Source organism: Silene latifolia, chromosome 10 (assembly GCF_048544455.1).
Source record: "Silene latifolia isolate original U9 population chromosome 10, ASM4854445v1, whole genome shotgun sequence".
Lineage (NCBI taxonomy): Eukaryota > Viridiplantae > Streptophyta > Magnoliopsida > Caryophyllales > Caryophyllaceae > Silene > Silene latifolia.
Genome location: NC_133535.1, coordinates 12,738,395 through 12,764,425, shown reverse-complemented (window position 1 = coordinate 12,764,425; position 26,031 = coordinate 12,738,395). Strand labels below are relative to the sequence as shown.

At 45.6% G+C, this 26,031-nt stretch overlaps 1 protein-coding gene across 2 annotated transcripts in view; it reads left to right on the top strand.

Annotated features, from left to right (window-relative positions):
* Positions 1 to 320: 320 nt before the first annotated feature.
* LOC141605156 (phospholipase D gamma 1-like) overlaps positions 321 to 26,031 on the top strand; it is a 40,745-nt gene continuing 15,034 nt past the window's right edge. Inside the window, exons 1-10 of one of the 2 annotated variants that reach the window (XM_074423821.1) lie at positions 321 to 2,762; positions 2,995 to 3,111; positions 11,178 to 11,372; positions 12,296 to 12,544; positions 12,625 to 12,690; positions 12,813 to 12,960; positions 13,391 to 13,539; positions 13,937 to 14,107; positions 14,381 to 14,578; positions 15,235 to 15,766. In XM_074423821.1, coding sequence (XP_074279922.1) covers positions 1,026 to 2,762; positions 2,995 to 3,111; positions 11,178 to 11,372; positions 12,296 to 12,544; positions 12,625 to 12,690; positions 12,813 to 12,960; positions 13,391 to 13,539; positions 13,937 to 14,107; positions 14,381 to 14,578; positions 15,235 to 15,528 — 3,324 coding nt within the window. In that variant the 5' untranslated portion in view covers positions 321 to 1,025 and the 3' untranslated portion in view covers positions 15,529 to 15,766. Of the gene's footprint in view, positions 2,763 to 2,994; positions 3,112 to 11,177; positions 11,373 to 12,295; positions 12,545 to 12,624; positions 12,691 to 12,812; positions 12,961 to 13,390; positions 13,540 to 13,936; positions 14,108 to 14,380; positions 14,579 to 15,234; positions 15,767 to 26,031 lie in introns of those variants that run through there. The other variant, XM_074423820.1, reaches the window with a different exon arrangement.

Here is a 26,031-nt window from a genome sequence, read left to right as displayed (position 1 = left end):
ACAAAATGCATATTGCTAATGCTATATCGTCTTAGGTGTCTTTACGATAAACATTTTACTTCATACTGATTGAGGTGAATTTTCAAATTCTAATTGTGAACGGATTATAAATTACATCCCGTATATTTTTAACCAGTTTATTGCATGTTCATGAAGTTATAATCGTTATGGATTTCTGGGTGTATGTTAGAACGATAATTAATATCTTAAGTTAGATTTTCATCCATATTTTAAAATTGGATCGATCAAATTTCCATAGGGCTAACACCCTTAGGCCTTAACTTAATTACCTAAACCATTCTCGCACTAAGCCACAACCAAAATATTCTTATACATGGAATTTTATTCCACAATTTTATTGTGGATGACAACGCCGCTTTTAATCTTAACCTTAATTTAAATCCGCTCCGTCCGTATCAAACTCACCCCGCGTCCCCGTGACTGACTTCACAAACAGAAAAAACGACCCGTCTCATTCTTGCGCTAGTATTAACGGTCAGATTCGACCATTGTAATTGTAATTGTAATTTGGAAGTGTGCACCATTCATTAATCAATCATGTGTATCATTTACGCCATTGAAACTTCAAAGAAACACCATTACAAAAATACAAATATACATTTTACCCCAATTAATCAAGCCCCATTTCCCCCCTTTCTTCCACATAAATTAATTTCCCAAAATCCCAATTTTTCATGCTCACAACATTACCATATTTCAGGGTTTTCTCAATTTTATTTATATTTCAAAAAGGTTAGAACTTTGATTAGCTTTTCATAGTTCTGGAGGTAAATTTCTCTCCTTTCTGTAATTATTTCCAATAATTATACGATTAATGAACTTGGGTTTTTCTGATTTTTAGGTTTTTCTGATTAATTACCAAGTTCATACCTTTGCGTTGCATGGTAATAATAGATAATGTTGGGTTTTGCATGTTGTAATTAAGTATGTTTCTGTGTATATGATATGAATTTGTTGATATTAGAAAGAAATTAGAGAGTTAATAATTGTGCATTTGATTGATAATGGAGCCATATTCATATAGATACCCTCCACCACCAATTTCTGAGGCATACCCACCTCCATCACCCCAACATGGTCCGTTTCCGTTTCCGTATCCGAATCCGAATCCGAATCAATATACTCCGAATCCATATACTGCCCCATATCAATATCCACATCAAAATCCGTATCCATACCAGTCACCACCACCAGCGTATCCATATCCGCATCCATATCCATCACAACCGAACTATCCGAGTCAACCACCTAGGGCTGTGTCATATTCTGGACATGTACCTCATGTTGGTGCAGGTGCACCACCTGCACCAACTTTTCAGCACAGTAGTAGTTTACAGTATGATTCATCTCATTACCAATACTCGGATTCTGGTGTGTATCCTTCACCAAATGCCACTCCACAACCACAACCACAACCACAACCGCCTTTCCGGAGTCATAGCTTAGGTGGTGGACTGCCCTCTAATAGTGTAGGCAATGTTGGAACGTCGGAGGCTATAATGTACCCTCCATTGGAAGATCTGGTGGCTGATTTGCGAGTATCTAATGGTCGGCCATCTGTCCCTGCCTCGCCTTCTGCGCCTTCTGTGGCATTGGTGGGAAACTCGCCTATGCGATATGAGAGTTCAAGTGGGGCAGATACGGGATTACATCATGGTCGGACATCTATCCCTGCTTCGCCTTCTGCTTTTTCTGGGCCATTGCTGGGAAGCTCGCCTATGGCATATGGGAGTTCGAGTGGGGAATTAGGTAACCACAGCTACTACAATAGACCATTTTCGAGAAGTCCTAGTTGGGATAGTTGTTTTTCTTGTGCGGATTCATCTAGTGGTGATGGTATGCAGCTTGTTCCGTCCCAGAAAGGGTCCATGAAGGTTTTGCTTTTACACGGAAATCTGGATATATGGGTCTATGGAGCAAAGAACCTTCCAAATATGGACTTGTTTCATAAAACACTGGGTGACATGATTAGTAAGCTGCCTGGACGGGTTACGAACAAGATTGAGGGACATGTAGCTCGTAAGATCACAAGTGACCCGTACGTATCTATAGCTTTATCACACGCTGTAATAGGGAGGACCTATGTGATTCCTAATGAAGAAAATCCAGAGTGGATGCAACACTTTAATTTTCCTGTGGCACATCATGCTGCCGAAGTGCACTTCTTAGTAAAGGACAGTGATGTTGTGGGGTCGCAGCTTATTGGAAGTGTATCAATTCCCGTGGAACAAATTTACTTGGGAGCAAAAGTTGAGGGCACATTTCCTATTGTGAATGGTAGTGGAAAGCAGTGTAAGCCTGGGGCTGTCTTGAGTATTTCAATCCAATTTTCACCCATCAGGAACCTAAGCATATACCACCATGGAGTTGGTGCGGGTCCCAATTATGAAGGCGTGTCTGGCACATATTTTCCTCTTAGGAAAGCGGGAAGAGTAACTCTCTATCAAGATGCGCATGTCCCGGATGGTTTCCTTCCTGAGTTTAACCTTGACAGGGGAATGAAATATGTGCATGGAAAATGTTGGCAGGATATTTATGATGCTATACGCCAAGCTAAACGACTGGTATACATTATCGGGTGGTCCGTTTGGCATAAAGTTAGACTTGTACGTAACGGTGGTAACCCTGAATCAGAGTGCAGCCTGGGAGATCTTCTTAGGTCAAAGTCAGCTGAAGGAGTGAGGGTTTTGCTTCTTGTGTGGGACGATCCTACCTCTAGAAGCATTTTGGGCTATAGAACGGTTAGTGTCGTTACTTAAAAGTTCATTACATGTTCCTGTGTCTCTTATGTGGGAAGCAATGTGTCTCCTATGTAGGAAGCACGGTTATTTTTGGTCGTGACTTATAAGGAAGTCTATTATCAGTTTATTGCAAACACCATTCTTGATACATGAGTGTGCATATTCTGTTGGTTCTTTCTGCTTGTAGATTTTGCTTCTATTCATCATTTTCTCATCGCCCTTGATTATGCAGGATGGGATCATGGCAACCCACGATGAGGAGACCCGAAGATTCTTTAAAAACTCATCTGTTCAAGTGCTACTTTGTCCTCGCGTTGCCGGGAAAAGACATAGCTGGGTCAAGAAAACGGTAAATGCTGCCTAATTCATTTTAGATTTCATGTTATGCAGATTCCCCATTACCGTTTAGAAACCTTGACGACTTTACAAGTATTAGCCAAAGAAAAAGAGGAAGTCAAAGTTAGCAATTAGGTCTCTTTGTCCTACTATCACTGTATCAGTTTCGAATATCTGTTTCATTTTCCTCCTCCCCCATCATAAATACACATTGTATGTTTCTTCTGCAATGTCAGTCAGTTAGGCTCTGTTTGGTAGCGCATTTCAGGTACCTTTATTCATCGAAGTAGCTTTTTTTCACAAAAATTTCAGGTAGCTTATTTTCTTGAACGCGTTTGGCAAGTAGCATTTTATAGCGAAAAAGGTACCTGAAATGAAATGCTACCTAGGGTAGCATTTGAGATTTCAGGTACCTGATTGTATTTTGCTTACCTTACTTTTTATATATTACTCCAATATTATTATTTTTTATATTATGATCTCAAATAAACCCAATTAAATAGTTTTTACGGAAATGAAAAGCGTCCGTGATAATATCAATACTTTAATTTAGGGTGCAATTTAATTAACTATTTTTATGTATGGTTTAATAGAAAACTTACTTTGTATACATAAAATACATTTTTTTGATATACTGTTTGATATTTTTTTTTACGTTATCGTGATACTTTAATTATTGTTTCCGTCATTTTGAAACATGTTGAAGACTTGTGCAATTATAGTGAAAAAAATTGCATTTTCTTCTAATTACTAACAATGCCAACGACAATAACACAATAATAATAATAAAAACATATATGATAACAATAATAAGCCATGTTCTTTTACGTCATTTGACCAAATATCAGCTACCTTTTCAACTAGTCTTCCAAACAGTTTTAATAAAAACAAGGTACCTTTTCAGGTCATAATTTTCAGCTACCTTTTCAGTTACCTTTTTAGGTTTCAGCTACCTTTTCAGGTTTCAGGTAGCTTTTAAGGTTCAAGGTAGCTTTTCAGCTAGTTTTACCAAACGGAGCCTTAAGCCATAATTTCTGACATTGAAATATTTTTGGTCTTTGGTACAAATAAGCGTGTTAATGAAATCCCCCCTACTACTAATCCCCCTACTACTAAGAGAATAAGGAGTCGTTTGGTTGCCTCGATAAAACGTAGGCATTGGGAAATCCCATGAATTGAAAAATCAAGACTTGTTTGGTTGACATATTTTTTGTAAAATGGAGGAATTCTAACTTCCTAGGAACTTACAATGCCTACATAATGGGGGAATTGGCTTACCTAACCCCCTCTTGGTAATTGAAAGTTCCGGTGGAATTAGATTCCTACATTGATAACCAAACAAGTTTTCTCAAATCACATGAATTCAATGTAGGAACTTAATTCCTATGAATTAGCATTTCCTAGGAAAATCTAATGCCTTCATGAACCAAACGACTCCTAAAAATTCTCTTAGTTTTCCCTCCAAAAAGAATCTAGCTAAATAAGGTAATAAATAAAATTTTCTTTCATTACATTATTATCTTTTCAATGAATATATTCTCATAAATAATCCCCCCTACTACTAAGAGAATAAAAATTTTCTTAGTTTTCTCTCCAAAAAGAATCTAGCTAAATAAGGTAATAAATAAAATTTTCTTTTATTACATTATTATCTTTTCAATGAATATATTCTCATAAATAAACTCTAATTTTTTAAATAAATTCATAAATATGATTTTTTCATTAAATATAAATAAAATTATTAATTATAAAGTATAAGTTGCTAAATTTTTCAGTAATGCAATAATTATTACTATAGAGAATAACTTGGCACATGCTTACTATTAGCTTCGTGACAAAAAACATTCACTAAAAAAAATTCACAACTTAAATAAATTTTTTTATTAGTTTTCCATTTCAATTTTTTTATTTCATATCAAAATACAATGTAGTGAACTGATAAATATTAATGAGGTGGAAATTTTAAAAGTATAAATGTATAAATCCTCCTATATACTTTTTTTTTTGAGGGTAAATGCCCAAGGGCCTTACTTCATTAATGCCAAATCATAAATAACAGCGCTGTTCGCAGTCGGAGGTAAAGAATCCGACCACATCGACCTACCAACAACTCTAGGAATTAAATGAGCTAAACAATGTGCTACTCTATTGTTCATACGATTAGTAAACGACCAAGAAACAGAATTAAAAGCTAAGCATAAAGATTGAATATCGTCATAAATAAGCGATAGAACACTGCGTCCAGAATCCTTCCTTCTCAAGGCCTCGATCACTGGCAGACAATCACTCTCCACCTCGATCCTGGAATGCCCACGCCGCGCCGCCTCAGACACACCTTTCTAAAGATCGCCATCGCTCTCCGTTGCGGGGATCCACACTGCCGCTCGTGCACCACCGACACTCCCCATAGAACCGCCCCATTCTCGTCCCGACAAACCACCCCCACACTGCATCCATCCTCCTCCTTAACCCCTGCATCGGTATTGATCTTCACGCAGCCCGCCTTAGGTGCTATCCATCTCTCCCTCTCCTTCACGGCTTCCTCCCTCTTTTTACGTCCATTCCGTGCCAACCCCAGCCCCCCTCCTTCTATCTCCTCCATCACCTCCGTAGCTCGCCTTACAACCGCCCATGGATCCACCTCCCGGTTATCAAAGATTACCTTGTTGCGGTGCTCCCACAAAGCCCAACATCCGACCATAAAGAGCGACTGTTCTCGGCACCCAAACTCCCTCCACTTCCCTTCCACCCGCCTCTCTTACACCCCCGAATCCCTCTCCTCCTCCCCTATTCCAATCCCTTCCCACTTTGTCTCGCTATATAGGCAAAACCGGAACAAATGGTGACTAGTTTCATCAGAAGAATTACATAAAGAACAGAAAGTGGACTCACCTCGCACTCGAGAAGCAATGTTAGCTCGTGTTGCCAAAGCCTCGCCGCAGACAAATTTGCCGAAAAAGAAGAGTTTCACGCGGGGCCATACAGGGACTTTCCAGAGCCGATTCCAAAGCCACTTCTCCTTCTCCCAATTCGACGCACCCCCCATTTCCATATCGTTCCTTTCCCCTACAAGCCGTCTATAAGCAGATCTGACGGAAAAAATTCCGTCACGCTCTCCCACCCAGTACCACGCATCCTCAGGCCGATTTACACTTAGCCTAACATTCCGCACCCTTTCTCGTTCAAACGGTAGTAGTAGCGAGGTAAGCATTCCTTCTTTCCAACCACTCCCATCCTCCTCCATTAAGTCAGCCACGGTCAACAACTCCAAGCCACTGACAACCGGAGAGACAATCCTTCCCGTCTGAGTATTGGGCAGCCACGCTTCCCCCAGACCCGGGTAGATAACCCATCCCCAATCCGCTTACGCCACCCCGCCTGCAACATATCCCTCGCTTCCATTATACCCCTCCAAGTATAGCTCGGATTGTGCCCCATACCAGCCTTCATAATGTCCACCGTTGGGTAATACTTAGCTTTCATAATACGTGCCCACAAACATTCCGGCTCCGTTAAAAGCCGCCACACCTGTTTTCCCAAAAGAGCTATATTGAACATGTTGAAGTCGCGAAAACCCATACCTCCCAAACTTTTGGACAAACACAACCTCTTCCAGACACCCGACTTATTCCCTCTTCCCTTCCTCACGACCCCACCAAAAACGAGATATCATCGATCTAAGCTCATCGCAAAATTTCCGGAATTTTAAAAATACTCATAACATAGGTAGGGAGTGAATTGGCCACTGCCTTTATAAGAACCTCCTTACCAGCCCTAGACAAGATTTTCCCGCGCCAGCCACTCAGTCTTTTGCTCAGCTTATCTCGCAGAATATTCGTAATTGGTTTCTTCGACCTGCCAATCACCGTGGGGAGCCCCAAATATCTCTCCTGTTCCTCCACCACCGCTATACCCAATCTGGTAGCTAGATTGCTCCGCTTTTGGATCGGTACACCCTTGCTGAATGAGACCGTAGTCTTATCAAGACTAACCAACTGTCCCGATGCCGACTCATACCTCCGCAGAACCTCCGTGATGACTTGACTTCTTCGATCGTCGCTTTTGTGCCAGGAAAAGATCGTCGTGCCCGCAAAGAGCAAGTGTGATATTGGGGAGCATGATTGGTTATTCGGACCCATGTAACGTACCCGCCTCAACTGCCCGTCTCATCAAGCTAGATAGAACTTCGGCACAGAGAATAAATAAATAAGGTGACAACGGGTCACCTTGTCGCAATCCACGAGACGGGCGGAATTCGTCAGTCGTCTGCCCATTAATAAGCACCGAGAACGATACGGTAGTGACACAGTCCATCACCCGATTTACCCAATCCTGATTAAAGCCCATAGCTAAGAGAACCCTCCTTAGAAAGACCCACTCAACCCGATCATATGCCTTTGCCATATCAAGCTTAATGGCCATAGTCCCATCCACGCTTCTCGAATTCTTCATATGATGAAAAATTTCAAAAGCGATCATAACATTATCCGAGATAGCTCTTCCTGGGGTAAAAGCACTCTGATTCTCCGAAACAATGTCGCCCAAAAACGGTTTGAGCCGATTAGCTAAGACCTTGGAAACAAGTTTGTAGGCCACATTACACAGACTAATGGGTCGAAAATCTCGCATCTTATCTGGAGCTTTCTTCTTGGGAATGAGCACAATATTGGTTTTGTTAAATTCAGTTGGCTGCTTTTGCCCGCGCAAAATGTCCAACACTGTGTCCACAACATCCCCACCAATCGAATCCCAGTAGGTCAGATAGAACAACCCATTCATCCCATCTGGCCCCGGAGCCTTAAGGGGATGCATTTGATGCAAGGCTTCAAGGACCTCTTCCTCCCCATAATCGCGCTGCAAAGCTTGGTTCATACCCATCGTTACTCGTTGCTCGACACCATGAAGAATCCCCTCCTCTATCACCGGGTTCGAGGTCGAAAACAGTTGCTGGAAGTAATTAGTAGCCACGGCTTTAATTTCCTCTTCCCCATGCCGTGTAACTCCATTATCATCCACGAGATAAGCAATAAAATTCTTCTGTTTTCTTTCGCTAGCACGAATATGAAAAAACTTTGTATTTTTGTCCCCATCCTTGACCATAGAGCTCTTGATCTTTGTCTCGATTGCTCCTCTTGCTTTCGCAAATTTGCCAATTCCGCTTACTAATTTCTGCGTCGGGTCACATTATCTTGATTCTCTCCTTGTCATTCGATAACCCACCGTGCTTTTGCTTTTGCGCGATACTCCTTCCTATCTCGATGAATATTTGTCCCTTCCATTTTTGAGCTCTTTCGCACATTCGGCCAAGACCCTAGCAAGACTCCCCCTACCCCGCTCCACACCACGCACCACGGCTTCTCCACACTCCTCCTCTCCGACCCACATCTGCTCAAAACGAAATCTTCGCTCTTTCACCTTCCCCCTCTCTTTGTGATTAAGGACCAATCGAATCGGAGCATGATCAGACCATTCCCTGTTTAGATAGTAAAGCCGAGCATACGGGAAAAGCTCCCTCCACGACTCCGTGCATAAAGCTCTATCGATCATGCTTTGCCTATTCGCTTCCCTACTTGCCGTTGTCAAACGAAAAATTGTACCCTCCCAAGGAACATCTTTTAGGCCACATTCATCAACAATTTGCCCGAAAGTTGTTCATCCGCCATCGCGCCCGCACCCCCTTCATCTCCGTAGAGTACGTAACCTCATTGAAATCACAAGGCACACCCAAGGGAGCCGAGATTGCCCCGAGAAGTCTCAAAAGATCCCACGAAAGGTGTCGATCCCCCACCACCGCCAACCATAAACCCGTAATTCTCCACGCACCTTCCACTCCCTTTATAGAAAAGTCCATATGGTGCACCGAAGCTGACACAAATGTACAGTCAACTTCTTTACGCCATAAAAAAGCCAGGCCCCCCGATCTCCCCACACTATCCACCTCCATCCCATAATACCCCTCCAATTTCTCCTTCACCCTCCTCATTTCACGACCACTCAATTTAGTCTCACATAAAAACAGAATGGCGGGGCTTCCTCCGTACAAGATCACGGAGCGAGACACCGTGTCGGGGTTGCCCAAGCCCCGACGTTAATGCTTAAGAGATTCATTGGGCCCGGCGGGCCGACCCCTGTCAACCTCCGCCTCGTATTAAGACGCCCCCGTCTGTTGAAGATTTTGATTTCTTATACGCACCTGCCTCCTCCTCCGTCTCTCTGCACCGCTTCCCATAGACTATCTCAAGCTTATCTATACCATCACCACTCCCTGCTCCAGCAACATTTTGGAGTCTCGGAATCCGTGTCCATCCACGAGCCTGCACCCCTTCCCCCTCCACACCAACCATAGCTTCCCTTCCCTCACCACCCAGTCTTCCTCTCTCCTCCTCCTGGCTCCTCTCCTCCCCCTGACAAAAAGAAAGCTCTTCCCCCTGCCACTCCCCCTCCCCCTGATCAAAGCCCTTCCATCCTCTATCTCGCCTCTGTTCGCAGTTCCGCCCCTCTCCTTTTCCTGTACACCCCTTTTTCGCACTATCCACCACTCCTCCCCCTATCCCCGAATCTCCACTACCCTCCCCCATATTGCTATTACCGCCTTTCTCTCCCTTCTCCACCTTCTTTATTCTGAGTTCAAGAGCAATGTTTTGCAATTTATCTATCATGTTCGAGATTGATATCTCAGCTTCCTCTTTGCTCACCGCATCAAACTTCCCCCTTAGGTCCATCGCAGCCTTTCCCGTCCCACTCTTCACAGTTTTTACCACTTTCCACGGCGATGCCCTAAGCCAATCACCAAATTTTAGTTCTTCCTCCTCGTATGGACCCTCCTCGCAGTCCTTTTCCCCGTGGCCAATAACTCCGCAGCCGTAACAGTATGTCGGAAGCCGTTCATATTTAACAGTGAAATTCATGCTACGGCCAGACTTAAGACGAATAGGGATAGCAGCTTTCAGAGGCTTTCGTATATCATACAAAACCCGAACACGAATTGCTCTATCTAGTTCGGGATTAGGGCCATGTTCGAACCTTATAAACTTGCCCAGGCAGTTGCCCAGCCGTTGGGCGTTAGCTTGACACGTCCTTCCTGATATGGGGAGATCATAGATTCGTGCCCAGATAGGTACGAGGAACAGAGGAACAGAGAAGAATCAGTAATTTTACCGGATTGATCAGGCTCATCGAAGCACCACATGAACTTGTCGAAGTGCCACGGTTGCCCTTCGAGGACCCTAGCTTTGTCCCTTCTCGATTCAAAACGAAAGATAAAGGTTTTCGCCTTAGCGTCAACGACGTTCCCCATTACTGGCTTCGACGGATTCCATAGTTTTATCATCGTATCGATGGCCGCTTTAACATTAATAGCCCTCGATGCCCAGATCTTCCCTATCAGCAGAATTCGCTCCTCTTCTTGCACCGGCTGTTCATCCTCCTCCCACACAAACCCTTCCTCCTCATCTGACCCCATCGGCTCCTTCCCGTCCCTATGGCCCGTTGAGTCATTCTCCATTGGCACCTGCACACAAGACAAAAAAACAAAACAAGAAAACACAGCAGCCCTAACTCACGAAACAACGTAAGTTAAGCCTCGAGCGAGAGGAAAATCGAAGAACGTAGGACGGAGATCGAAGAAAATTAAGACCGGAACCCTAGGAAACCCTAGACCATGTTTTTCAATCTAATGAGATAAATCCTCCTATATACTAAATCACTACAAGAATACAACTTCTCTAAAGTTTTCCCTCCAAAGTGCTCAAACTTATACTCCATATGGAAACAAATTAGATTTTCATTTATTAAACTAATTTTCCATTTAAAATTCGCGAGATATAAATCTAAAATCTATAACTAATACACTAAAAATTAAAAAGCCTATATTTACCGCGCATTTGCGCGGGATCTACACTAGTTTAAATTATGCGAATAGGAACTCCAATATCATATAGAGCATTATACAAATTCCAACTTTGCTGAGTCTGTTTTTTCTATGAGTTCCACTATACATCCTTTTTTACGTCCTGTTTTTAGTGAATTTTGTGGACTCAGTTGAAGCTCCTTGTTTTTTTTTTCTTCTCTCTGTTTTAGGAAGTCTCGACGATATATACACATCACCAAAAGACTGTGATTGTGGACGCTGATGCTGGCAACACCAGGCGAAAAATCATTGCGTTTGTCGGTGGCCTTGACTTGTGTGATGGAAGATATGATACTCCAGACCATCCTATTCTTAGATCTCTGCAAACTACACATAAAGATGATTATCACAATCCCTGTTTCCAAGTATTGCTTTCTAGACCTTTCTTCAATTGTCGAAGTGTTTCTTTGTTAGCCTTACATCTTAAATGATAGCCATCAAGTTTGTTGTCACTGTAATGAATGTATGGTTGAGGAAAGGAAATCATTCAGTGGGAGATGAGTGATGCAATGCTATGAACTTGCTGTTTCAAAATGATTTTTGGTGATGGGAGGGCTAAGAGGGTTAAATGGGAGCCAAGTTGGGCATAGTATTTTTGTATGGAAAACAAATACTCGTTTCCTTTCGCGTTTATTGGCTGCGTTTGACGATTAGGCAAATATATGAAGGTAACAAAAGGAGTTCTAATTGTTGTATTGTTTTAGAAGGTGCAGTGGTCAACTTTAGAATCATTTGATCATAATAGTCAAATGACGTCTACAAAATGGAATGAATAGAGTAAGAGAACTCGTAGTAGATAGATGCAACAACAACATGCACATTGTCTCAATGGCTCCTTCCTATGCTAAGGAGGGCCGGGTGTACATAACCTTGGCCTTGCATCGATACTACTCTAGGTTTTCTCAGATGACTCATAATGAATATTGAACTGCATTGACCAACTTTTACATCACAATATAAGAAGAGCCCTTTTTCTTTTATTCCATCACATGCTATCGTTTTGCTTTGACGAGATGGAGGCGCTGGGGTTATGTTGTTGAGATGGAGGGAGTTGTAAATAGGATGCAGAGGAAAATTGGTAATGTGATCTGTTTAAGTCATTTGTTTGTTTTCATCTGAAAGTCGTGGAGTTTTGCAACTGTAAGCTCAACGAGCGCCCCTTTTCTGGTACCCATTGTAAGATAATCCTGCATACTTCAAAAGAATCACCTTCGAACACCTATATGCATCTATTTTTGTTTGAACTTTATGACGTTTCTCTACTTGCTAAATGGAAGCTCTTCAACAGGGCTCTACTGCAGGCTGCCCAAGAGAACCGTGGCATGATCTGCATTGTAAAATAGACGGCCCTGCAGCATACGATGTTCTTACTAACTTCAAGGACCGCTGGTTAAAGGCATCAAAACCGCATGGGATCAAGAAGTTGAAAATGTCGTACGATGATTCTTTATTAAGAATCGAACGCTTGCCTGAAATAATTCAGATAGATGAAGTTTCAAGCCTTACTGAAGATGATCCTGAATCCTGGCATGTGCAGGTAGCTCTGAATTTCATTTTCTTGTATGTGTGTCATGCTTATATCTAAGATTCTAAGGAGAACTTAACTCTTCCCAACAGGTTTTCCGGTCGATCGATTCCAATTCTACGGTAGGATTTCCGAGTCCAAAGGAAGCTACCAGCAGGGTGGGTGAAAATTTCTTACCAACTTCTTTTTCAAACCTACTTTTGCTTCTCTTTTTTTTTTTTTTTTGCCTTTATTTGAAATGCCTCTAATGCCACTTATAGTTTATTGGATTAATTTACAGAATTTGATCTGTGGGAAAAATGTGCTGATTGATATGAGCATACATACAGCATACGTCCAGGCTATTCGATCTGCTCAGCACTACATTTATATTGAGAATCAGTATTTCATAGGTTCTTCATACAATTGGGATGCCCACAGAGACTTAGGTGAGAGGTTGTCGTAAAAAAGCTTGCGAAACTGTTTGGTGTGGTTGTGTCTTGCTACTTGCTATGCTCTGAACTATTTCTGCCTATTTACTTTCTTAGAATATTTTGTGAAATGACCTCTGAGGTTTCAGCTTAAAGGGGCCATGGGACCATGATGGGACCATCTGTACTCCTATCTCAAAATCTCTAATGGTCTTATTATTATAATCCTATGGTGTTGCGGTGCGATCTAAAATCTTAAAATCTTAGGCACATCTGCAGCACACTTGTATATGTTTTTACTGTGACTAGACCTTTCAGAAACAGTATGACTGCTGGCCTTAGAGGTTGCTTTACATGAACCTTGATCATTTCCCTTTTGTATATCTTATTACTATTTCTCGTATGATATAAATCAGCTCCTTTTACTGAAGTATATTGTTGGGTACAGGAGCGAACAATTTGATTCCCATGGAAATTGCTCTCAAGATTGCTGAAAAGATCCGAGCTCATGAGAGATTTGCTGCATATATTGTTATCCCGATGTGGCCAGAGGGTGTCCCTAATGGTGCTGCCACTCAACGGATTCTCTATTGGCAGGTTAATTATATTAGATTTGGTAATCAGCTAACAAAATCCGCTTTAAGTTTGCTTTGAAAATTCTCTCTTCCAGGAAGTGGCGTTTGTTTAAATGAATGTAAATCCAGTTTTGAAACTGTGTGAATTACATAGTTCAAACATTGGTGAGATCTTATGTCATACGGAGTATTTCTGGAAAACTATGCTTGCTTACATTGGCCCTTAAATTGCAGATTTCAATTTTTAACACCAAAGTTGGGCAAAATGATCATTTTCTTTCTTTTTTTTTTCTTTTTTTTTTTACGGTGGCTCCAGGCTCGGGACCTCTGTACTATTAACATAAAAAAATGATGCACACTTTCACATGACTGTCTTCTATTAATAAACTGTGGCCTGAAGTTTCGATGTATCATTGCAGAACAAAACCATGCAAATGATGTACGAAACCATCTTTAAGGCTCTAGTAGAGGTGGGGCTTGAGGAAGCTTATACACCACAAGATTACTTGAACTTCTTTTGCCTCGGCAACCGTGAAGGTCCAGATGGATGTCCCGGTCTCGTAGGGCCTCACCAGCCAAACAGTCCTCAGGTTCAAACTCATTCTGTATTGTCCTCATTTGACTTTTGTGGTTAAATAATATTGTCCCCATTTGACTTTTGTGGTTAAACGATGTAAACTTTGACCCATATTTCTTCAACATATACAATAACTGCAAATCTGCAATGTTTTAAAATGATACTAGCATAAAGTTACTCCGTCCTTATGAATCGGATCACTTTTATCTTGTTGGCTGCCCAAAAGGTTGTGTTTTTCCAGTATTTCTTACCTTATCATTTGCAATGCTGGAATTGTATCGTTTAGGCTTTATCTCAAAAGAGCCGAAGATTCATGATTTATGTCCACTCTAAAGGCATGATAGTGGATGATGAGTATGTGATATTGGGTTCTGCAAACATCAACCAGCGATCAATGGAGGGAACAAGAGACACCGAGATTGCAATGGGAGCCTATCAGCCTCATCATACATGGGCGAGAAAGTCAGCGCATCCATTTGGCCAGGTATTTAACCATTGATATTAAACTCCCTTACCGCATATGTACAATCCGGAAATCATTAAGGCCCTCTAATGAGATTCTTGCCTAGACTTTATCCACATATAGGGTTCAGACTACGTAATAAAGTCCTGTTCTAGTTGCTCGGACTTTTCAGTCTTCACTGTTTCCTTGTGTACCAACGTGTGACGTTGGACACTCATACACCCGGGCATGACGTAAACTGTACTGCTGTAGACATTGATTTAAGCCTCAAAAAAAAAAACGTGAATATTTTAGAGCCCGGATTATAGTTGAGTTCGAGCAACTCCGACCTTCGTTACCTAGGTGTCGTGTTACTTTGACAGTTCACTTTGTTTGTGTATCGTGTCCAACCCTCCCACATTCCGACATGACACAATGCTGCATTTTCAGCAAAAGAATATATGGATCTTTTCAACTAATGTGTCCCTCTCTCCAACACCGTGTCAAAACTGATGCTTGATCAAGAAAGCACGGGTCTCCAACTACAGCTTGGCAAAGGACATTCTGTTGGGATATTTACCCTTGTTCCTTGAAAACTCCCAACTTCTGGACCTTAGAATTTTTTTTTTTTTTTCGGAAACCCTAAAATTCTGCAAAGCATGCTTTTAATGATCTAATAATTTGATAATGCTATTCAGATATATGGATATAGGATGTCCCTTTGGGCAGAGCACCTTGGACTTCTTGAGGACTGCTTCACTGAACCCGAAACAGTGGAGTGTGTAAGGAAAGTAAGAACAGTAGGGGAGATGAATTGGAAACAGTTTGCAGCCGAAGATCCAAGAGAAATGACGAGTCACCTTCTAAAGTACCCGGTTGATGTCGATAGAAGGGGGAAGGTGAGACCCCTTCCTGGTTGTGAAAACTTTCCTGATCTTGGTGGAATTATTTGTGGTTCATTCCGCGCAATCCAAGAGAATCTTACCATCTGACTCAACTTATCCCAGCAATGTAGCAAGTTTTGTGGAAGATGCAAAGTTAGCCAATATAGTATGCCACTGAGTACAGATTGTGTAGTTTTTTTTTTTTTCTTTTTTTTTTTAAATATAAAAAAATCGAGTCAGAACTTAGGTAGCACCAAAACGGACACGGACACTGACAGGACATCCCATGAAATTTAGGACACAGGACACGTCATTTAAATTTAATAAAATATATATTTTATAGTTATTTATTTGTGATTTTATTTTTGAAAAAGTATTGAATATTAAATTTAAATAAGTGAAGGTAAAACTTGACGTTAATTATAACTCATTCTCATTTTCAAAACCAAAAACCTAAGGACTTGTTTGGTTGACATAAGGGAACTAAAGTTCCCGGGAACTTCAAGTTCACATGAATTTTCAATTCATGTGAATTCCCAAAAAGTGTTTGGTTTGCATGTGGGAAGTTAATTCATGTGGGAAGTTCCAATGACCAAGGGGGGGCTTGGTGAGTGACTTCCCACATAATGGAGGAAGTAGATTCATGTGGGAAGTTCTACTTCCCATGATTTTGGCAACCAAACAACATCATGGTTTTACACTTCCTAGAAAGTTTAAAATTCCATGATTTTAATGGGCAACCAAACAAGCCCTTATAATCAATCTATTTCGATATCTCATTACTAGTCTAAAGAACATCATTTACCCCCAATTCAACCTATTTCCCCACCAAATTCAACCATATAACAATTCACGCAATTTACCTTAAATTCAACTTGATTCCGTTTGAAGGCGTGTCCAAATACCATGGACACGGCTCAAAATACCATGTACACGTGACCAAATAAAAGATGAAAGTTAGACACGGCTTTACAAGTGTCCGACACGTTTTGACGTGTGTCCGACGAGTGTCGTGTCTGACACGGGTGTCCGACACGGGAAAGCCGATTAGGAGGAGTGTCCGTGCTACTTAGGTCACAACTCACAATGGTATTTTTGTTACTCACGTCTTGATTACCATTGATGGGGCATATTCTGCACCCGCTGACCAAGTCAACATATTGAGCAAGGTCAAAGATATCCACAGCAAGTCAACAACTTAGACAGCCTAACCGACGCAACCTGTCGGCCTGTCACCTATGTCCCGGCCACGGCGACTAGCCAGCCGGGGCACATATCCGCGTACTCATATCCAAGACCCCTCTGCGGCGAGTCAACAGGGCCCGCCGGCCTGCCATGGGTCCCTCGGCCGAGGGTAGATCAGTCTTTCCACCTGCTAGCCACTTGGCCACTTGGTCACTACGTGACAAAAGGTGAAAGCCTATAGATACTCCTCAACCCTTATTGAGGAAAGGATCCACAATTTAACCTAAACACCTCATAATCTGGTAATATCTTCCTTATCTCTCTACAACATATATTTCGCCAAGTAACACATAACTTATCTCTTTAAGTTCACTGACTTGAACGTCGGAGTGAGTACGCTCGGCCAAAGCCGAGCCCTCAGTTTGTTCATTGTTTCAGGAGAGGCCGAAAGAAGGATTCAATCAAAGACGTCATTCTACAAGCCACGAGTGGTAACAAATAACTGCTTCGGAATTACACCCGGAACAATTGGCGCCGTCTGTGAGAATAACAGATACTAGAAGCTAGTCAAATCCCTTACAAAAAAAAAACACAAAAACAAAACCTACCCAACAAGCTAAGAAGATGTCAAAACAGCCAGAAGCAATTGTGATCGATTTAAACCGATTCTCGCCAAGATGATACCGTCCACATTGCGGGGTTGTGCGACCCTCCACCGCCGAGTAATTCAACCGGCGTACGGGATGCCAATAATACCAGATACGCCGCTGCCCGCCGACCAAGTCACCATCATGGGACATGTGGTTGATGCAGCTAAGCTGAAGCTACTCCTGGACCTAATGGGTGGCACGCCGACTCACACTGTCACAACGACAAGAGCGGCGACACCCACACAGGAGACCAGGGCCCAAAATGTGACTCCGAGAAACTTGAACGAATCATTGGAGGAAGCTGACCCTGTTAAGACACCGGGGGAGCCCAGAGCGCTAGTGGTAGACCTGAGTCCTTCTCGCACTCGCGGGAGGACAGCGTCGCCGCAAAGACCGACGAGGAGGCTGCCCCTGGAGGAGCGAAAGAAGTCCGACTCACCAGAGTCGGAGAAGAAGCCCGACTCACCAGAGTCGGAGAAGAAGCCCTTCCCGCCACGGGGAGAGGAGCCGGACTAAGGATATGAGGAGCCGATCGCCGCGTGTCATTCGACACGTGGTCAGACAGCCCCTCGATGCCTATGTCCTAGAGGTCCCGGTGCCGACTAAACTAAAGTTGCCACCCATATCATACAAAGGAGAAGGCGACCCAACCGACCACACCGAGGCTTTCGAGTCTTACATGTCGGTATGGGAGCAACCCGATGAGGTTTGGTGCCGAGTCTTCCCAACGACTCTGCATGGGATGACACAAAGTTGGTACAAGGGGCTACCCGATGGGTCGGTATACTGTTATGCCGACCTAAGGGACACATTTTTGGCCCAGTATTCTTGCAACAAGAGGAGGGCCATCGAGACATCGGACCTCCTGACTATCAGACAGGAGGGAGGCGAGTCTCTCCGGAGTTATGTGAAGAGGTTCGACGCCAAGGTTCAGCAGATTCGTGAGCTGAACAGCGAACTGGCGGCCTTCGCACCGATGAAAGGCCTCCCGAGAGGAGACTTAAAAACGAGCTCATCAAGTGCGGCGGCTCGAACCTAGACTCCGCCAGGAAGATGACCGACCAAGCCATAAAGGTGGAGGACTACCACAAAACCTGGGTAGGCCCCAGCGAGGCCGGGCACTCAGAGAGAAAGAGCCGCCGGGAGGAAAACCCGGATGAAGGACGCCGTGACAATAATAGGTCACGGTCTGACAAATCTGCCAGGAAACAGAACTCGGCGGGCGCCGGGGGGAGTTCAGGACCGTACTAACAAAAGCGGTTCAATGGCCACACCCCCTTGGTCGTATCTCGCCGAGGCCTTCGCCCCGAGCAAGAACGAGGGTCGAAGTGGGAAAGGCGCGAGGGGGACGGTGACACGAGCCGATCGTGAGTACCACGGCCACACCGGTCACTTAATCGACAATCGCCGGCATCTCGAAGAATGCCATTCAAGAGCTGATCCGGAAGGGGAGCCTCAGCAAGTATGTTGCCGGAGGCCAAAAGAAGGATACCGGCGGCTCAAATAAAAAGTCCGTCTTTGAACGGATAGGAGTAATCCATGTTGTCATCGGGGGCAACGAGAACGGTGGGTCCGCTCATGGGCACAAGCGGCACCTGAACGAGCTGTATCAGGCCATCAACTTTGTGCCCAAAACAGCGATCCCCGCTTCCAACATCCCCGATATGACTATTGGAAAGAAGGACTACGAGGGAGTCATCGCCCCTCACAGCGACCCACTTGTAGTCCACTTGGACATATCCAACCACCTGGTCAAGAGGTGCCTGATTGACACAGGCGCCTACACAAACATCATGTTTAGGGAGTGCTTTCTCAACCTCGGTCTGAAGGTTGAGGACTTAAGCCCCTGCACCAATCCGTTGTACAGTTTTTCCGGGGCCGGCCTGGTACCCCTGGGGTCAATCAGGCTGCCAGTGATGTTCGGCGAGGGGAATGCGGCTAAGAACGTCCTGTCTGAGTTCGTGGTCATTGACGGCTCGTCCGCCTACAACGTTCTCAAAGCCGAGTCACTCGAGCGAGGCCGATGCGTAATATCCATCCGGGCCCCGACACCGATGTATGTCTCGGACCGGGGGAAGTGCATAAACTCGTCTCAAAGGATGAGAAAGACGAAGTGGTCAACATCCGGATATCCGCGGAGGGTGCAACATGCAATCCCTCAAAGTGGCGAAGAAGTCGAGAAGGGGAAGAGTCCATCCCTACAACGGAGGGCGACCTCATGGATGCAACCGTCGGCATGGTCGAAGGAGCCGAGACCGAAGAAGTGGAAATTGACCCGGGCGCACCGTGAATCGCTTTCGGTGTCAACCTGGAGCCAAAATTCGAGCCGCTCTCCTAGACTGCCGAGGAAGAACAAAGACGTCTTCGCTTACTCAAGAACCGAGATGGCGTGAGCCGGGAGGTAATTGTTCACAAACCGAACGTACTCTCCACCGCTCGCCTGTCAAGCGGAAGATGAGGAACTCCTCAGCCGAGAAAGATGAAGCCATCAAAGCCGAGGTAGATAAATTACTAGCGGCGGGCTTTATCATGCCTTGTACTTATCATGAGTGGTTAGCTAATGTTGTAATGGTGAAGAAATCATCGGGGGCGTGGAGGATGTGTGTAGATTTTACCAATCTTAATAAAGCGTGCCCCAAAGATTGCTATCCCTTGCCTCGAATAGATAGTTTAATCGACGCCACGGCAGGCTCAGCTGGACGCCTTCTCAGGGTATCATCAGGTATTCATGGCCGAAGAAGACATGCCTAAATGCGCATTTATCACCGGTAACGGCACATACATGTATAAAATGATGTCGTTCGGTTTGAAGAACGCCGGCGCAACTTACGCAAGACTGGTGGACAAAGTGTTCCAAAATCAAAAAGGGCGAAACATTGAGGCTTACGTCGACGATGCTATTGTAAAAAGCAAGTCTGACAGCGAGCACTTAGCCGATTTACACGAGACATTTTGTTCACTGAGGAAATACAAGATGAAACTTAACCCAATGAAATGCAACTTCGGTGTCCGGTCAGGTAAGTTCCTCGGCGTGCTTGTCAGCGCCAGGGGAATTGATGCCAATCCGAGAAAAAGTCCAAGCACACTGGACTGCCGGAGCCGAGGAATAGAAAAGAGGTTATGATGTTGACCGGGAGGATGGCGGCTTTAGCCCGTTTTATCTCGGTCACACCGACAAGAGCACCCCATTCTTCAAAGTGTTGAAGGAAATAAGGACTTGGTGGGGGGAGGAACAGAGCACGCTTTCAAGCAACCGAAAGCTCATCTTCAAACTCTCCCAACCCCGTCCAAGCCGATCTTTGGGGAGACGCTATACTTATACATAGCGAAGATTACCTCGGTCACGGTCGGCCGTGATCATCGAGAAGAAGACAAACAAAGAACACCCAATCTACTTTGTCACCATACATTGTTGCCCGCCGAAAGAAATTACCCGCCGATTGAAAAAGCGCCTTTCTTTGTCGTCGTTGCCGCAAGGAAATCGAAACCTTACTTCGACGCACATCCCGTGACGGTCTTAACCGACCAACCATTGGAGAAAGCATTGGAAAAATTTGAACAGTCCGGCAGGCTCATCAAATGGGCAAGAGAGCTATCCCGGCCGGCATTCAAGACAAGCCGAGGCCCTCGATAAAGGGACAGACCGGCGATTTCTGGCCGAGTGCACATACCAAGAAGAGCAAAACCCGGAGTATGGGAAGTATACACCGACGGGTCCTCCACGGCGAACAGCTCAGAGCCAAGCATACTTATTATCACCCCAAACGGGACGAGTTTGAGTACGCCTTGAAATTTACCTTCTCGACCTCAAACAACGAATCCGAATACGAGGCGGTGATAACCGGAGTCGAGCTAGCTAGAGCTGCCGGGGCGGAGCACATCATTTTGAAAACAGATTCACTTTTAGTGGCTAATCAAATCAGAGGAGAGTACGAGACTCGGGACGACGGGATGGTAAGATACCTGGAAAGGGTAAAAGCTGACACTTCAAAATTGAAATCTTTCCAGATACATTGCATTCCTGTGTGTCCGAGAACAACCGAGCCGACGCTCTCTCAAAGCTTGCCAGTTCAACCATCAAGAATGTCGGTCGAACCGTCTTTGGTGGACATCCGGAATGCCAAAAGCATTACCGAGACCGTCGGCATGGTGGGCGACATAGAAGCCGAGACGACGTGGATGACTCCGATAATGAAGTACAAACCGATGAACAATCACCGGAGGACCGCGATCTCTCGCGAGAAGATAAAGAGGATCGCAGACAAGGTACTTGGTGTTTGAAGGAGAATTATACGGGAGGTCCGTGACAAGGCCACTCTTGAAATGTGTCGGCCCAGCCGACGCGGAGCTAATATCGAGAAATTCACGAAGGCATCTGTGGTCATCACATGGGGGCAAGAACACTAGCCCACAAAGCTCTCCGAGCCGGCTACTTCTGGCCCACCATGCTTGAGAATTCCAGAACCAAAACCAAAAAATGCAACAACTGTCAAATGCATGCTCCGGTGATACATGCACCTTCCCGAGACCTGCAACCGGTACTTAGTCCCCTTCCTTTTGCACAGTGGGGGATGGATCTACTTGGGCCATTTCCAACGGCATCCGGAGGAAGAAAGTACTTGATTGTCGCCGTTGACTACTTCACCAAATGGGTTGAAGCTGTAGCGGTACCTGCCAAGACCACGGCGGCCGTAAGAAAGGTAATCTGGGAAAATGTCATAACTCGTTTTGGGTTACCCCAAGTCATGGTATTTGACCACGGCCGAGAATTTTGGAGTGACACAATAATGAACTGGTTGGAGGAACTTGGTATCAAATTTGCGTACTCCTCCGTCTGCCACCCACAGAGCAACGGACAGGCGGAGGCGGCCAATAAAACAATCCTCAACGGTTTGAAGAAGACAGTTGAAGACCTAAAGGGAAGATGGGCCGATGAACTACCCGGGGTCCTGTGGTCCCTGCGAACCACGGAGAAAGAAGCAACGGGGTACAGTCCATTCCACTTAGTCTACGTGTCCGAAGCAGTCCTGCCAATTGAAGCAACGGTGCCGACATTCAGAACGGTCACCTTCAACCCGGTTGAAAATGAGGAAGGTCTGAAAGCCTCCCTAGACCTGGTCGAAGAAAGCCGAGACACAGCACGCCTCAACTTGGCAGTATACCAAAACCGGATGAGAAGAGCCTACAACCGAAGAGTCCACAAAAGGGACTTAAAAGTAGGAGATCTAGTCCTAAGAAAGTCAGCCGCCACCAACAAAGGGAACATTCATGGTAAATTGACGGCTAACTGGGAAGGTCCCTACAAAGTGGTTGAAGAAATGAGGCCGGGTACATACCGGCTGACAGACATGGAGGGTGTGCCTTTGATGAGCCATTGGAACACTGACAATCTCAGGAAATACTTTGTATAGCGGCGGAGGTGTCCAAGACAATTGTTGGCACCCCGACGCGGGTTTATATCTAATAAAGAATCATCCAAGTTTTCCATCAAAGTGTTTATCCCCTCCGTAGTCATATCGAGGTAGACGCCACGGCCCAAGCCGGGCAGTCACCCCAAGAAGTAGACGCCGCGGCAGTCACTACCAGCGCAGTTGATACTCGCGAAAGCGACCAACATGCCTTAGGAACGTATAAGTACAGTTGAGACGCAATTCTAGCCGCCTCGGCCAACCGAAGGCCTGACAGAGGAAGCGATCAATATGTCTACAGATACGAACGCTGTCGAGCCGTAACCTCTAGCCGCCTCGGCCAACCGAAGGCCTGGCAGGGGACACAACGGTCGATACGCTAACATGTTTACAACGACGGTTGGAAACGCAAATCGGACGCCTCGGCCAGACCGAGAGTGAAAGAGGAAGCGACCAACATGCTAACATGTTTAAAGAAAAAGACGTTAAACACAGTTGAGATACCCATTCTAGTTGCCTCGGCCAGGCCGAAGGTAAAAACGAAAAAGCGCTCAATTAATAACGCAAGAAGACAAGTGAAGGATTGTGATCAAAACCCGGCCAAGCCGGGAGCCAATAAACAAGCTTTATTAAAAAATGATTACAAGTAAGGAGAATACAGACGACGGCCGTCCCCATAGGGATAAGCCAAAACACAACCTACCAAAGTTTTACAAAATACAAGGAAAAGAAAAGCAAAAGGTTACAGACATATCATTTGAAGCGCCAAAAGATGGCAGGGAGGAAAGGCTTAATAATTGGCCCCGAACAGCTGAAGCTATCCGAGATGCCGGGTGAGCCTCGTGATGACCGCCCGTCTCCCTATGCCTGTTGCTGCTTGCCATCAGCAACGTTAGCAGCATCGTCTTTGGTGGGCGACCCAGAAGCTGTCTTGGCAGCCTCAGCTTTCTTGGCAGCCTCAGCTGCCTTCATCCTCTCAGCTTCCTCCTTGGCCGCCTTAGCCTTTTCAGCAAGGGCTGCCTTCTCCGCGGCCACCTCTTCCTCCTTCTTCACCCTTGCCTTCTCCTTGGCCTTCTCCTCCGCGGCCTTCTCCTTAGCTTCAAGCTTGTCATCAAGCATCTCGTCAAATTTTGGCCACGGAAAGGAGCCATCAAGAGGAAAGAGCTCCCCAATCACTTCCCTGGCGGCTTCCTCGGCCAGGTCCCGGTATTGGGCGCACATGTTAGGAAGAATCTCGCGTTGGAGCATCTCAATGTCCTCCTCCCTTTGGGCGATGATAGCATCCTTATTCCGAACCACCTTCCCCGGGCTCGAAACCACGGACCTCCATTCCTCCTCTCGCTTAGCATTAAAGTCGGCGACTTTCGAAGGTGGTCACGCCCCTCCAAAAGCCTTAGCGGCTTCACCGCCGCATGACCTCGCCTTTGGCTCTCTCAGCGAGGACTGCCTGTTCAGCGTCCTCCCTAAGTTTTCTCTCAGCACGGACTGCCTCTTCAGCCTCAGCCTTGGCCCTCTCGGCTTCCTTGTTCGCAGCGTCAAGTTCAAGCCTGAGCCGCTCGAGCTGTGGGGCAGCTTCAGCAATGGCCTTCTCTTGCTCCACAATAAGAGCACCGGCCGTATCAGCCCACTTCGACAGCATCCTGGCCAAACTTAGGCCCTCCGACCTAACCTGGACGGGGGTAGGCTGAGGGAAGGAGGTGACGACGGTGGCATCTTGACCACTTGCCTGCGCAGTTTTCTTCTCAGCACGCCGTTCAACAGCGTGCCCGGTAGACGACGGCGGTTGATCTACAAAAAATTCAATTAAAGCATCCGTGTCAACATACATGGACATACCAGAGAGCCTGTCATCAGGAACGCCTAATGAACCGGCTAAGTCTGAGCCACAGGATAGATCTGTACCATGCTTGGCCTTCTTGGTCGGAGGTCGCATTTCTTTGCCGGCAGCAGAAGCAGCAGAAGCATCAGCAGCAGCAGAAGCATCAGCGGCAGCGGTAGGCTCTTTCCTCTTGCGGAAGATAGGGGTTTCTACTGCCAAGGTGACCACCTCCTCGGCGGTAATATCAACGACCTCCACCGTCTCCTTTTCGACTGAAGGGAGTGGAGGTGGAACTGATGTTGACGCCGTCGCCGCCGAAGACTTTGTCTTCCGCGTTCGGCGCGGTATGTTACCAGCAACCTTCGCCTGGGCCGCCGTCGTATTTAAGCCCTTCAGCTGCTGATCCATGAGATCATTCGGCGGCGTTCTGCGATCACGAGCCTGGGCCTTAGGATGCAAGTCAACAACTTGCCTGTTTTTATCAAGTCCCATTCTCCTAAGGAAATCTTCAGACAGATCCGGGCCGAAATGGTCTGCAAAGGAAACGAAACAAGGGTTAAGTAGAAGAAATAAATCAAGGTTAAAAAAAACAGAAACATTAAAAGCATAGATGGGCCGGCCTCACACCGACCCCACTCACCCCGTTCGAGGGCCGGTATGAGGCCGACGTGGCAGAGCAGCTCATCCTGAAGAATGATCTGCGTCGGGGGAATCCATCCCTTCGGCATCCCATTCTTCTCCGCCTCAAACAGCCTCATCGCCCGCTTCTCATCCGCATTAAGAAGGACCTTGCTGGCGTCCATCTTAAGCTTACTCCGGGAGACCCATTTGTCATGCTCCGCCTTAGTCTCGCACCGCAAATTGACCCGGTCTTTGGAAGGACCGGGCGAGTGGATAATCCTCGGGACCTCAACGTACACCCACCGATCTTTCCGGTCCTTGCGGGGAAGAAAGCTTATCAACGGAGACGTAACCCGCTCCGTCCGCACGCCGTACCACCCAACGCGACCGGGGCCGACGGCCGAAGGTGATGAATCCGGCGGAATAAGTTCACCGTCGGGACCTCCCCCTTGAAAAGGCAGAGCCACACAAAGCCGACTATAGTCCTAATGGCCAACGGGTGCAGTTGGGCCACGGCGACGTTCATGGCTTTAATTATGGCCATAACGTGTTCATTCAGAGGAAACCGGAGTCCATACTCCAGGTGTCTGATGTATACGCCGATGCAGCCCGGAGGAGGGCAACAGACCGCCTGACCTTCCTCAGGAATTACGATACTATACTCCCTGCCGAAGGAGAAGTGACGTTCGAAAACGTCGGGACCGTAACAATCGGCAAACTTGTGGGTCCAAGCACGGTCAGGGCAGACCTTACAGGCGTCGCCGTGATCCATGATGTACGGCCTCTCCTCATTAGGATGAGCCATTTCCTCATCATCACCGTCATCATCAACATCATCATCATCCTCCCAATCCTCCAAAGCTTTTGGATCAACTTCGGGAGAAGGAGACCTAGGGCCCCCAGATCTTATCGGGATGGCGTCTAGTAT